The 13336-nt window shown below is 35.7% G+C and overlaps 1 protein-coding gene across 4 annotated transcripts in view; it reads right to left on the reverse strand.

Moving 5' to 3' along the window:
- The window catches only part of LOC108701352 (sodium channel protein type 2 subunit alpha), an 81882-nt gene that overhangs the window by 56821 nt on the left and 11725 nt on the right, over positions 1–13336 (reverse strand). For 2 of the 4 annotated variants that reach the window (XM_041577477.1, XM_041577475.1), the window contains exons 3-9: positions 11498–11616; positions 8935–9024; positions 8716–8844; positions 6752–6843; positions 5441–5695; positions 1160–1223; positions 122–263 (exon numbers count right to left, since the gene is read on the reverse strand). In XM_041577477.1, coding sequence (XP_041433411.1) covers positions 122–263; positions 1160–1223; positions 5441–5695; positions 6752–6843; positions 8716–8844; positions 8935–9024; positions 11498–11616 — 891 coding nt within the window. Of the gene's footprint in view, positions 1–121; positions 264–1159; positions 1224–5440; positions 5696–6751; positions 6844–6940; positions 7033–8715; positions 8845–8934; positions 9025–11497; positions 11617–13336 lie in introns of all 4 variants that reach the window. The other 2 variants (XM_041577476.1, XM_041577474.1) reach the window with 1 other exon arrangement.

Below are 13336 nucleotides of genomic sequence, written 5' to 3' on the forward strand. Positions count from 1 at the left end.
TTGGTATTCAATTTACAATAAAGCAAAGGCCTATACTAAATCCCAAGCCACACATGATTATCACTTTATCCCTAGATGAAAGTATATCAGATACTAACTGTATTTAACAAATTGTGCTCACCAATTGATAAAGATTTTCCCAGAAATCCTGAGTCATTAACCGAAACAGTGATAAAAAAGCCCAGCCAAATGAGTCAAAACTTGTGTAACCGTAGTTAGGGTTCCTTCCGGTCTTCAAACACACATATCCTTTTGGACATTGCCTGTGAAAAACAGATTAAAATGTTAAAAAAGGAATATATATATATATATATATATATATATATATATATATATATATATATATATATATATATATATATATATAAAATATATAAAAATATGGAAAATTGACCAAACAACCCTACATTATTACAGAAAAACTATGACATTATATTTCAGTTAATGTTTAGCAACCTGTTTGAGTTTTAGTTTTACATTGAAACAAACACATAAAGATGTTCTCAATACCCAGCTATACTACAAATGTATTCTCTTGGGTTTAAGCTTCAATAACTGAAAAATGTGCTCAACTGGTTAGTATGGAGAGTAGGGAAAAGCAACATTTGAGCCTCCCATGTACTTAAATAGAAAAGGTCTGAAAGTGTCAGTACTTGTTCTTTTAATGCACTGGAGATGAACTGAAACTGAAATATAGAAGCATAGAAAATACCCCAAGTGCCATTAGCCATATGAGTCCTGCCCTTTTCTAGTCTTCACCACTCACACACAGCCAAGCCAAGCTGGGCTGCCTATCCTAATGACAAGTTGTAGGACAGTTGCAGTTTTCACATCCTTTCTACTATGAAATTCTTCACTTTTTCTACTCCTTTCTATCTAGTCACCTACTTCACATGCCAAAAATAAATGTGCTGTACTCTGTGCTTAGCGCCTTTTTCCATATCAGATGAAAGTGGGTTTTATATTGCAGTTGAGAAATGAATGCTGATGTTCATGTGGATCTTTTATCTTCACTCAGAATCTGGGACAAGAAGCCATACAAGCATGTGAATAATTTAATCCTAAAATAAGTTATGGTACTGTATGTTTTATTTTCTGTTCCTGGTGTTGAGCAGGTTAGGTGAGATGTAAAAATATTCCCAAAGTGTATTGTCCTTACCCTGAATCTGAGCTGTTGCCACACAGAAGAGCATCTCTCGTTCCAGGCAAAAAATAAAAATTATCTATAATGAAAAACAGGAAAAAAAGAATCTGTTAAATATACAGAAATTTAAATGTTCACTTTTAAAAACACATGGATTTAAATAATATGATTAAATCTTTTTTTACCCTAATTATACTGTACATTTATGATATTGATAGTTAGAATATTCCACTTAAAAAGTGGGATTTTATTGGGTTGAGAAAAGAAAACATATCAAGTTCAATCCCTCCAAATGTATACAGTATATACATATATAGCATAGCTATATATATACACATTCCTACATATACAAGTCTAACTTTAGATCTTATGACAACAATAGCCTTGGATAATATGCTTGTTCAAGAAATCTTCCAAGCTACTCTAAAAGGTACTGCCATCACAATATCACCCAGCATTATTTGCCACAATCTCACTGTGAAGAACTGTTCCTTTGCTTCAAGTGAAAACTATCCTCTAATGTACATTAATAGCATGTTGAAATAGGTTAATTCTCCCATTTGTTTTACTAGTTTAGTTGCATAATCTTTTTAATAGTTTAGTTGCAATATGCTGCAATCTTTCCAGCTCATTAATATCCTTAATATCCTGGGGCTCATAAACCACTGCATACACAAAGTAAGGCCTTACCAGGGATCAATAAAGAGTTTAAAAATATCCTAATCACCTGCAAGATCAAAAAAAGCAAAGAACCAAGGACAGTCCCTTACTGTACTCCACTAACATTACTAGTACAATCAGAAAATATGTAATTTACCACCACTTTATGGCTCAACTAGTTCTCTGTCCATGTACAAATATTATATTCCAGGCCAATATTCCCTAAATTAATTTAATCAGTAAACTTTTGTGTGGTACTGTATCAAATGCTTTAATGACATCTAAGTAGGTTTCTGCTCACCTCCTCATAGAAGGCAAATACATTTGTCCGGCAAGACCTATTGCATGAAAAAACCATGCTAGCACAAACTCACAGTATGGTGCTTCTAGATGAATTCCAGTCTCTTGTATTTTATTACCCCCTCCAAAAGTTTTCTTACCACAGATGTCAAACTAACAGGCCTATAGTTTTCAGCAATAATATGGTGCATGGTGCTCACAGGAAAGGTACCCCTAATTGTGCATTTTTTGGTGTAGAAAGTAAGTGGTTAGGATAACTGCAAGGGACCTATCACATTGACACCCCAGTAATGCTTCCTTCTTCTTCTACTTGAAATGCACATTTTTTCTTGCCAACTTCAATACTAAACTTTCTATCATATTCTGGTTTATATGTTTCTAGTTCATGTTATTAGTCACCTGTAAGCTCGAACTGAGATAGTTTCGAGGATTTATATTATTCTAAAGGGAAATAAAGTAAATGCCACAACAAACAACTAACACTAAGATACCAAAAGGAGGAAGCCAGTAGGAAAATTACAATATATATATATATATATATATATATAAATATTTAATATCTTCTAACTTGAGCCACCATTGTGTCATGGTCTGTGTGCTCCCTCAGAGATCACCTGACCAAATAATACAGCTCTAAGCATAACTTAAAGAAATGTGAGAATAAAGGGCAGAACTTTGTCCATAAATTAGCTCTTGTGACCTAACATATATGTTGTGCCCTTGGTTTGTTTGTGTGTGCACCATGAATCCCTTAGAATGGCCATACTTAAAGGAATTGTTAAGTATAAAAATAAAAACTGGGTAAATAGATAGTGACTGGATGTGTAACATAACAGAACTGAATACTACTTCCTGCTTTACAGCTCTCTTTATTTCCACTGACCAGTTACTGTGGTTACCAAGCAGTAACCAATCAGTGATCCAATTTCTATTTTTTATTAAAGCATTCATAGCTGTTGTAAGCTCATTTAAAAATCTCAGCTGTCAATCAAGTATTGTCTGCCCCTCCTCTATGCCAAAGAGGCGGGGCAGACAATTACTTTCATTTCAGCACTTCTTCGATGTCATTGCTCCCCACACATTCCCCCGTTCTCTTTACCGTTTAATTGTGTAGCCAGGGCATGGGGATGGACATCGGGTCCCCCATTCTGGTGCACAAACACAATTCTGAGATGATGCAAGGCTTGCCTTAATAACAGTGTCCACAAAATGGCTCCTGCCTCCTTGCTATAATTATGAATTCCCAGAGTGAAGGAAACAAGATTCAAATAATTTATATTGTGTAATTAAAGTTCATTTTGCTTGACTAATGTGATAAAATAGCATTTAGAATTTTATTTGGGTTGACGGGTCTCCTTTAAGGTGGACATACAGTATATGTGAGAACTGATATGCGAAGAAGGAGGGCTACCCTTTTTATAGACTCTAAAGAGAAATGTTAATCAATTTTAAACCAGATCGCTGAATAGCAATAAATATTAGACTCTTTTGTATTGAGTCATCTGTATGAAAGGCATTGTCACTTACTTTAACTTAGCTTTCATACCTTTATTTTAGGAGAATCAGCATTACCAAACAGCCTGCCTGAAACCTTAGAAATAATACTGTATATATTTGGAAAAGTGTAGGTAGCTCTCATAAGAAGCGCTTTACTGCCCCACATTCAATGAGTAATATTATGTACTACACATTGGTGCTTTCTGGAAAGGTAATCGACCTTAATGTGACAAAAACAACCTGAAAACTCAAAGGCTGCAGCTACCATGGAAAGGTAACATAAACACTCTGTACTCAGTCTCACAAATAAATGTTCACCTATGGATACCCCTACCGATACCTTCACATGATGGCATATTTCTCCTGCACTTCTATGGAGTATTACAGAATAACAAATACCATCTTCCAAAATCTGTTGGATTTTGTAACCTATAGAAAAACTTCAAATGCTCTGGTGTTAATTCAATCTGTACAAGATACCATATGTTAACTCTCATGTTCCAAATGCAAAAGAGGAAGGATTCTCTCCCTATGGTTCTAGGTCAGGGGTCCCCAACCTTTTTTACCAATCAGCCATATTTAAATGTATACCGAGATGGGAAGCAACACAAGCATGAAAAGAGTCCCTGGGGATACCAAATAAGGGCTGTGATTGGCTAATTGGTAGACCTTTCGTGGATTGGCAACCTACAGGAGGCTCAGTTTGGTAGTACACCTTGATTTTATGCAACCAAAACTTGCCTCAAAGCCAGGAATTCAACTGGGAGAAACATCCAACGGGTTGGTAAGCAGCAAGTAGCTCACGAGCCACTGGTTAGGGACCAGCACACTAGGTGGTGCCATTTGAGATTTTGGATACACAATAAAAGCACCTAAGTAATGGTGAGACTGCTAGGACTTACAGTGTCTAAGCATGTATTATGTATTTTAATATAAGTTTACATTTACAATTATCCCTGATATTTTTAATGATCGTGTAAATGTGGTAATTGGCAACACAAAAGGAAAGTTTATGAGGTCAGCAGGGTGAAATGAGCAGCATGTCATGTCAGTGGTTCAGAACCCAACTTAGAGAGCCAACAATAGTTATTTATCTCCCCAATTAGCAAAACCCCTGAAAGCACCAGTCTTCACCATGTTGGGGCCTCAAAACTTTCTGCTGTTGTACTGACATAGAACCTGCTTAATTCAGCGAGCTAACAAAGCTAAAAGCCAGTATAGACAAGACTAGTAATGCATCAGTGCTAGGCAAAAGGGCCAGGAAAGGCAGAAAAGGGCATAATCAATAACCAAGCAATATTCAAAACCAGGAACAGATTAACAGAATTAATTCACTTTGTATCTGTATTATATGATCTATAGTGGTCATTAATAACCACAAATGCAATGTGAAAAGTGCAGTTTGGAAGTAATTTGCCATGTTTTTTCCCAATAGTTAGTAGAGAATATAAAGGCAGAAATGCGGAAATGCACCAGGCCAGCATCAAACAACAACATAGGGTATAAAAAGTTACACATCATAATTCCCACAACAAGGAGCAGTGTGCTGTTGCACATTCAAGGAAAACTGGCAAAAAGTGTGGACATTGGTAAGACTGGAGGGATGAGCTCATCCACCCTGGAGTTAAGGAGATTGCATCTGGGGATGATAGCAGTGAGAGGTAACACCCATCAGTCTTCTAGTGCTCCTCACACTGCATCAGGTCATGTACTAACATGGACAGTAAAATTGGACTTTTCAGACAGCTACTGTAATTTGCAGTGCTTTTCTCTCAGCAATTGCAACAACAGGCAAAACAAAACCTTTTGGAGTCAAATATAAACATAGCAAATACTTACTTTCATCTTCGATGTACTCTTTTTTATTAAATGGGTTTAGAGTTGTATTTATATAGATGCCAGCAGTTTCATTAAAGTAGGAAGTAATATTTGCTTCATAATCAGGCGGCCACCTTACACATTTATTCCTCAGGTGCCCCATGAAAAGCTGTAGCCCTATTAGTGCAAACACACTGAGGCAAAACACTGTGAGAATCATAACATCCGAAAGCTTCTTCACTGACTGAATCAGTGCGCCCACAATTGTCTTCAGGCCTAGAAAGGGCAGAGTTGAGGTTATTCCATGTTACTGTCATTTATCATAAGATGAATCCTATAAGTATATAGAGCTTCCATGCAAAATTAGAAATTGATTTTTATGTAGCTGTTTAGTAGGATTATATGAAAGGTTAGCAGGTGATGAAAATTAAAGAATAACTACTGGCAATTCAAGTAAATTGTTTGAAAAATGCAAAAAGAATGCTTGTTTTATTCTAAAACAAGTTATAATTGCTCTTCATGCCAAAAGTGAAGTTCATCATACACAAACATAAGTATTCATATTATTTGCTGCAGCTGGTAATTTTATAACATACAATTTTGCCTAATAATAAATCTAAAAAAAGGGAATTAAAGGCCACTAAGCAGTGGCCAATATGTACAGTATATTATAAAATGCAGCCAGTTTTTAAACCCCAGTTAATATATGAACCCCCTTAAAGGGATACTGCCATTGATTAAAAAAATGCTAAAAACTATGTGCAATATTCTGTAAAAGTTCTTACAAAAAGAAAATGAAGTTCTGAAAAAAAAATTTCCTTACTGACCAAAAAAAATAAAAAATCCTGGTGTCTACCTACAGTATAGCAGGATCTATTCCCCCTTTATCTATGGACCTAAAAATATAATGGAATTATAAGAAATGGATTATGTGATGACAGTATCTCTTTAATGCCCCATGCAATACCCATGCTTCATTTTTATTATCTTAAACAAGAACATCATTGTACAATCTGATTTTTCTGATTCAATTTTGGATGTGAAAGAGATAAAAAAGTAAAACATAACAAACATCACGCAGGCTGGAGGTATATTGTGATGTCCCATGCAAGATTTGTTAAACTCAAAGGCTGATTACAAAAAACAAAAATGAGAAGCTTCAAAATGTAAGAAAGCACAACATTGTGTGGAAATCATATCTCTTCCTACTTGCATGTGCTTTTTACAGTTTGCATTGCAATGGTAAGCAACAAGGCTTTATGCTCAAAATGGGAGGGGAAAAAAACGCTGGATGGAGCTAACATCAGCCTGCGTGTTTAACCTGGCTCTCACCTGGAATGACTGATATTGTTTTCAATGCTCGGAGAACTCTGAATGTTCTCAATGCTGAGACATTGCCCAGGTCCACAAACTCTGTCACATATCTGCAATAGGGGAGTTCACACACAAACACAATGACAGACAACAAAGAAACAGTTGGATGTACAAGGGGCCTAACACCTCACACCAATCACTTCTTACCTGGAATTACAGAAATAGTTTTCAAAGCTCTCAATACTCTGAAAGTTCGAAGAGCTGAAACATTGCCTAGGTTTACAAATTCTGTTACATACCTGTAGAATTAAATCAGAGTTATTCAGAATAATTACTCAGGTCTTATAGAAAGACCTTCGTTTTCGATTTAACCTGAATTAGTGAAGAATAGAGAATTTCCATTTATCCCATGAGTTTCTGTTATTGAAAACAGCTGATATGGGGTTTCATACTTAAAGTAGCCCACAGCCGAGGGTCTTTATAAGTCAATAAGAAGATCCCAGGAAAAATAAAGATTGGGTGGATTCTCCTTAATATTATTCAGTGAAACTCAGTTTCAAGTATACATTTGATTTAATGTACTTTTTTCTCTGTAAACCCATGGCAATATTAATTGCTAAAAATATCGTTTTGAATATTTGTTCTCTAATGAGACTGTATATATATATATATATATATATATATATATATACATGCTGTCTAGAATACTCGGGATCTGGGGTTTTATGGATAAGGAGTCTTTCTGTAATGATTAAAAATAATTCAGTTATTGAAACAAAACGTCTTTTAAATTTGGATTCCAGTGCCTATTGGTTTGCTGCACCTAAACAGGCTTTGTTTTAAAGGGACACTATCACATTTGCTTTTTTTACAGATTTTTTTCCTTAATAGAATTAGACCAAATAAAGTTTGATTACAGTTAACCAATACAGTGATGACTGATGTAAAGTTGGTAAGGATGATTCTCATTGGGGAATGCTCTTTCACCTGTAATTAAAGTTGAGGTGCCTACTTTGGAGAGTTAGGGTTGGAGTAGGGTCATTTTTAAGTAAGGTATATGTCCACTTTGAGATTAAAATAATACCCAAAAACCTATAGCAGAATAATTCAGATATGAGTATTTACGGTAAGCAACTACTGAGGTAAGGCCATCCATGATAATTAAGTCAGAATTAACTTTTTATCTTTTTATCAAGAATAATTTTTATTTTTACAGAATTAGTTCACATTTTAAAAAATAAAGAACAAAGCTTATATATCTTAAAAGGGGAATATCATGAAAACAAAAATGTTATATAAATATCTCATTGAAATTTTCATTTTTTAAATGTAATTACTTCAAACTTTCATACCATTTCTGAAAAAAACAAGTTACTCTTCTCTATTCATCTTCCATCAATCTTTCTAAAAGCAGGCTTTGTGTCAGAATTGCTTTTATTGATAGACAGTTATATTTTATACATAATTGGCCTAACCTTTGCTTAGACAATGTATCAGAGCTAACTGTCTTTCAAAAAAAACCAACAAAAATCCTACAGATGCTAATAGGGGAATATTCAAGATGAACTTGATTATTTCTGAAACATTACAGATGTATTATTTTCTATGTAAGTTTATTTCCATGACATTAAGTTTATATTACATTTTGTATTTTATGATGGTCCCCCTTTTAGTATAAATGTGATCCTGTGTTCCTTTAAGGCATTGCTTCTTCATCTTTCACAGCATCCAAAGCCATTTCATTGGTTTCATTGTTAATAACAGAGATCACTGTCTAGCAAACAACAGTAAGAACTACTGGAGAAACAACACAAGAATTACAAATAGGTCATAAGGGAGCCAGTAGGCTACCACATAAATCTCCTATTAGCTATGTTGTAGGCTGATCCCTAATACTTAGGTTGATAAATCTGCAAGCAATTGGGGGAACCTACTTTGATGTTATGACAGCAGTTTTTAATAAAAAGATTTAGAATACTTACGCCATGGATATGACGCTGAAATCAAGCCAATTCCATGGATCCCGTAGAAAAGTGAAGCTTTCTAAACAAAAACCTCTTGCAAGTATTTTAACAAGTGATTCAAATGTATAAATTCCAGTGAAGGTATATCTGTAACAAGTAATTGCATTATTTTCCTTTGGCTGATTATAATGGAGGTGTAAATAAAATACAGCACTCATATTTATATGATTTACTTACTCAACATTCTTGGTCCATTCTGGTGGGTTACTCATGGTCATGAAGAAACAATTGGTCAAAATAGTGCACATAATGAGCATGCTGAATAAAGTAAGTCAATGTTAAGGAAGAAAATCATGTTTCATAAAAATGCAAAGAATGTAATTTAAAAAACATATTGATTGTGTCTATTTACATTTTCTATCACTCCAATATTGGTGGTTCCTGAACAGTTCCAAAGACTTGCAGGTTGTATTAGTCAGCTTTACTAACAGCAGCTTGCCTTCGGTAGAACAAAAGATACAGTATACCCATGTAAGTGCTAGAAGTAGCCAGGGGATAGATGCAAGGGTTATCTGTGGCACTTAGCAATTACAGGACGTTCTGAAGGCCTGAAGAAGGAAAGACTTAAACAGTTGGAGCTGATTTATACATAAATGCTGCCTGGTTTATAAACTGTTTGGTACCTCCAGCTCTACTTGAGGCATCCATATGTAATGAAACATACACTTAGGGGGTTATTTATCAAGGTCTGAATTTATCTCAATACCGGCTGCTACAAACTCCGATCTAACCTGCTCGGGTTTTTAACACTTATTTATTGTTACAGTTTTCCGAAAATTACCTTTACGGGAAAAGCTTAGATTTTTTCGTGAAATTTTCCCGAAAAATTTGAATTTTTCAGAGTTTTTACCCGAAAGCTCAGAAAACTTTGTGAAATTGCCGAAACCCCCAACAAACAACCAAAAATCAATGGGACTGTTTCCATTGACTTTTATGCAACCTCGACAGGTTTGAGATGCCGTGTTTTTATATTTGGGTTTTTTAGCCCTCTGGGTTTAATAAATTCCGAAAAATTCGTGATTTTTTTTAAGCCTATTATAACACAAAAAAAACACCAATTTTTTGGATTTTGGGTAATTTCAGGTATTCGGAGCTTAGTAAATAACCCCCTTAATTGAAAAATATTTGTATTAAGATAATTTAAGGAGATATATCTTGTGGTAAATATTTTTCTTATACAATCCGATAGCAACCAACATTTGAACATTAAAAATCAAGATGTGGCCAGTTACATGTCCATGTTTCTAGACTCTCCAGCCAAAAACTGGTGGTATGCAATGAATATATAATATGATAATTAGCCCTTTAAAAATGTACTGATAATTGTATGAACTCAATAAGAAAAAGTCAAGAAATAGCAGGCAGGGTTCTCACTGGCTAATATTCTTTCATCAGATGTTTCATCATCCCTGGGAATCTTGGACATAGGTTTTATTTTGCAGCATTTCATGAAAAATCCTACCTTGGTTGTTGAAATATAGCATCTGCTTTTACTTTAACTCTTGCTAATATACTTTAAAATGCTGGGTGTAATTGTCCAGCAACATGTGGGTGGAGCAAAACTGCTATGGAATATATATGTCCCAAAGAGACGACTATTTGAATCATATATTTCTTACACATTTCCACCTTGCAGATTGATTCATGTGTGACGTATATTCTACTTTTCTAGGCTCTTGTTGCTAGGCAACATCTAGAGCTAGTCATGGTTGCTGCAGCCATCTCTGAAAGGGTTGAACCATTTATTTAGGTTATTCATTTATCTCTTAATAAAGTACTTCCATAACGGCTTTCTCTGTCTATTGACATATTGCTATGCTGCTGCGGTGTAATGCACTGACAGACCCACTCCTTTTTAAGTGATGCTCTATAAGTGAGCATAAGCAAAAAATGTGTTGGTCTTACAGATCTTTCTGTTGCAAAAAGCTAGTGAGGATTAGCCGGTAGGTTCAATGCATTCATCATGAGACACTTTTACAAAGAAAGTAAACCATGCAAGGAGGGTTCAAGCCTGCAAATATAACCTTTAAATGACAGGACCATTGTATGGGGTTTATTTTGAACTGGGTATTGTGTCTTGGCAACTTTTTGGAAAAAACATTAAGCATAGCAGATAATCAGTGCAGTCCTTTTGGCTGGATTGTTTAGAAGAATCGTATAATAAATATGTGATTAGATGCCTGTTTTTGAAGTTGCATGCACTTGCAGGTAAGAGATCACTGTCAAGGCATGGGGCAGGGAATGCGAAATGATCAGTCTCTTTTCAGGTGTATGTAAAGCAGTTTTGTCCAAATCAGTAGTGCATTGTTGTATTTTTAATGGTCAGGGTGCCCCCCTGTCACTTTTAATTTTTGTGTATAGACCGTTGTATTTATATGCCAAGTTTAGCATAGCTTGTTGTACAGTATTGAAAAAGATTGAATACGTTAAACAAGTGGATCATAATACTATTTGTCCACCAAAATGTTGGGCCAAATTGGCATAATCCAATTGCCTGGCTCCTGCGCCTACAATTGGATTATAATGAGTGCCTAAAGTGACCAGTTGAAAGAGGACCTCACATCAATGTTCCAGTATAATCCTCGCCCAACTGATTTTACAAACCTGCCCAATTTAATAAGCTGATGAGTTGTTTTGGATGGGCCTGGGTAAGGCCATCTTAATTCTTTAGTTTATCGGAAATGCCATGCAGGGCTTGTTCTTTTTGATTGTATAATTTCACAGTCATTACAAAGGATATGAATGTACCAAAATCTTTATAGATATTCTTCTAAGAGGATTGAAAGGAGTTAAAATGTACAAGGCAGATGTGGCACTGAAGCGGAAGATTGCCTTCCCTCTGTTCAATACTATAAAAGTCTAGAAGAAAGAAGAAAATGTTAATTATTTGCACAGTACAACTTTATTCATTTGATGTTTTCATTCATACCACAAACATGGATGACTACATTCATGTATAATGTAAAATTGGGGTGTTGCAAACTACTTTGCCAAGCACATTTTTTACTTATGAGAATGTTTCACAGAATGTTAATATGATTATTATTAACAGGTTTCATATAGCAGCAACATATTCTACAGTGCTATACAATAGAACATACAATTTCTATAGGAAATAATATACCCCTATTTGTAAAATATAAGGATATTATAATATAAATTATCAAGGAGTTCTATGACAAGATAATGGCTCAAAGCTGAAGACCAAGCACTTTTATACAGGTCATCGAACTCCAAGGTAACATATTATAAACTCATATATACAGCAGGGGGTACATTATTTGTTATAATATACAAGAAATATACAAGAGCAGGATCCTTAAGAGATACTGAATCATGAGCCTTGAAGTCTAGCTCTTACAGTTCTGCAATATGCACCTTGCGCCACTCAGCTCTGACAAGCAAAAAAGGATCCCTTTAATAATTGCCATAAGCAGGTAGTCAGAAAAGGACTCCCCAGCACTTTGCTTTCCACAGTGTTCTTGATTTGCACATTCTCAATAACTTTTAAGTTAGAAGAGGCAATGCAACATACAGAGACAGGAAGGGTTGGACTGGGCTGGCAGACCACTGGGAAAAAACTCAGTGGGCCCTGGCCTTTGTCCGCCCCATTGACACACTTCCTACTGGAAACTCTGGTTGCTCCACCCATAACTCACCCTGATCACATACTCAAAGGAAAGAAGTAATAAATACATGCAGCAGGGAGACAGGGCAGAGTTCATAATGGGAGGGTGGACATGAGGGGGTGTGCAGGCCTCTGAGGTGACAGCACCATGGTTCCCAGACATTCAGTCCAACCCTGGATACAGGGACAATTTGCAAAGTTAGCAACATATGGGAATTATCCAATGTAAATAGTTTTTCCCCAAACCTTTATATATTAGAGGTCATCTACCTTGCAGAATGTTGATCAGCTATTTTTTTGCATGTTTCTCAAAACATTCTGCCTTTTTGATATTGCCGATAGTCTCTGTACCCCTCTTTGTAGCACAAAGATTCCCCCACTAATATAGCACTGACTGCTTTAATCAGCGAAGTATTGGTGAAGGAATGATATCTTGTGCAGCTTTCAGACAAGTAAGTTAATGAGCGGCAATTATCTGTACTGCCTGCCCTATGACACAGATTCTGATCTCTGTACCAAGCATTGGAGCTTTGATCCAGCACAAAGAGCAATAGAAACGAAACACTTTGGGACGTGTATTTTTAGTGATATGGAATAAAATCAAGTTTTAACTTCATCGGCTGGCTCCAGGAATGCGTGCTCGTTTCTTTTTCATTCAGTTGTATCTTCACCGCAAGCTACGGTTTCAGGGCACTGCACTCGAGCCACCTGTCGTTACCGGTGAGTGTAAACAAGACTGATTTTACTTACACTAATCCCATTGTGTAAACTGTGCCTGAAAGTGACGGACCTGAGGTTCACACACCCAGGTCAATCTCCCCATCGGGTAAGCCACAGTTTAACTCATTTGGCTGTCCTATATGTAATACTCGGAACTTCACATTCCCTGGCCTAAAATTTTATTTGCAATTACTTTCTTTTGGGATAGAGCCACTTTTGCTTTGTAAATAG

The sequence above is a fragment of the Xenopus laevis genome, chromosome 9_10L (assembly GCF_017654675.1).
Source record: "Xenopus laevis strain J_2021 chromosome 9_10L, Xenopus_laevis_v10.1, whole genome shotgun sequence".
NCBI lineage: Eukaryota > Metazoa > Chordata > Amphibia > Anura > Pipidae > Xenopus > Xenopus laevis.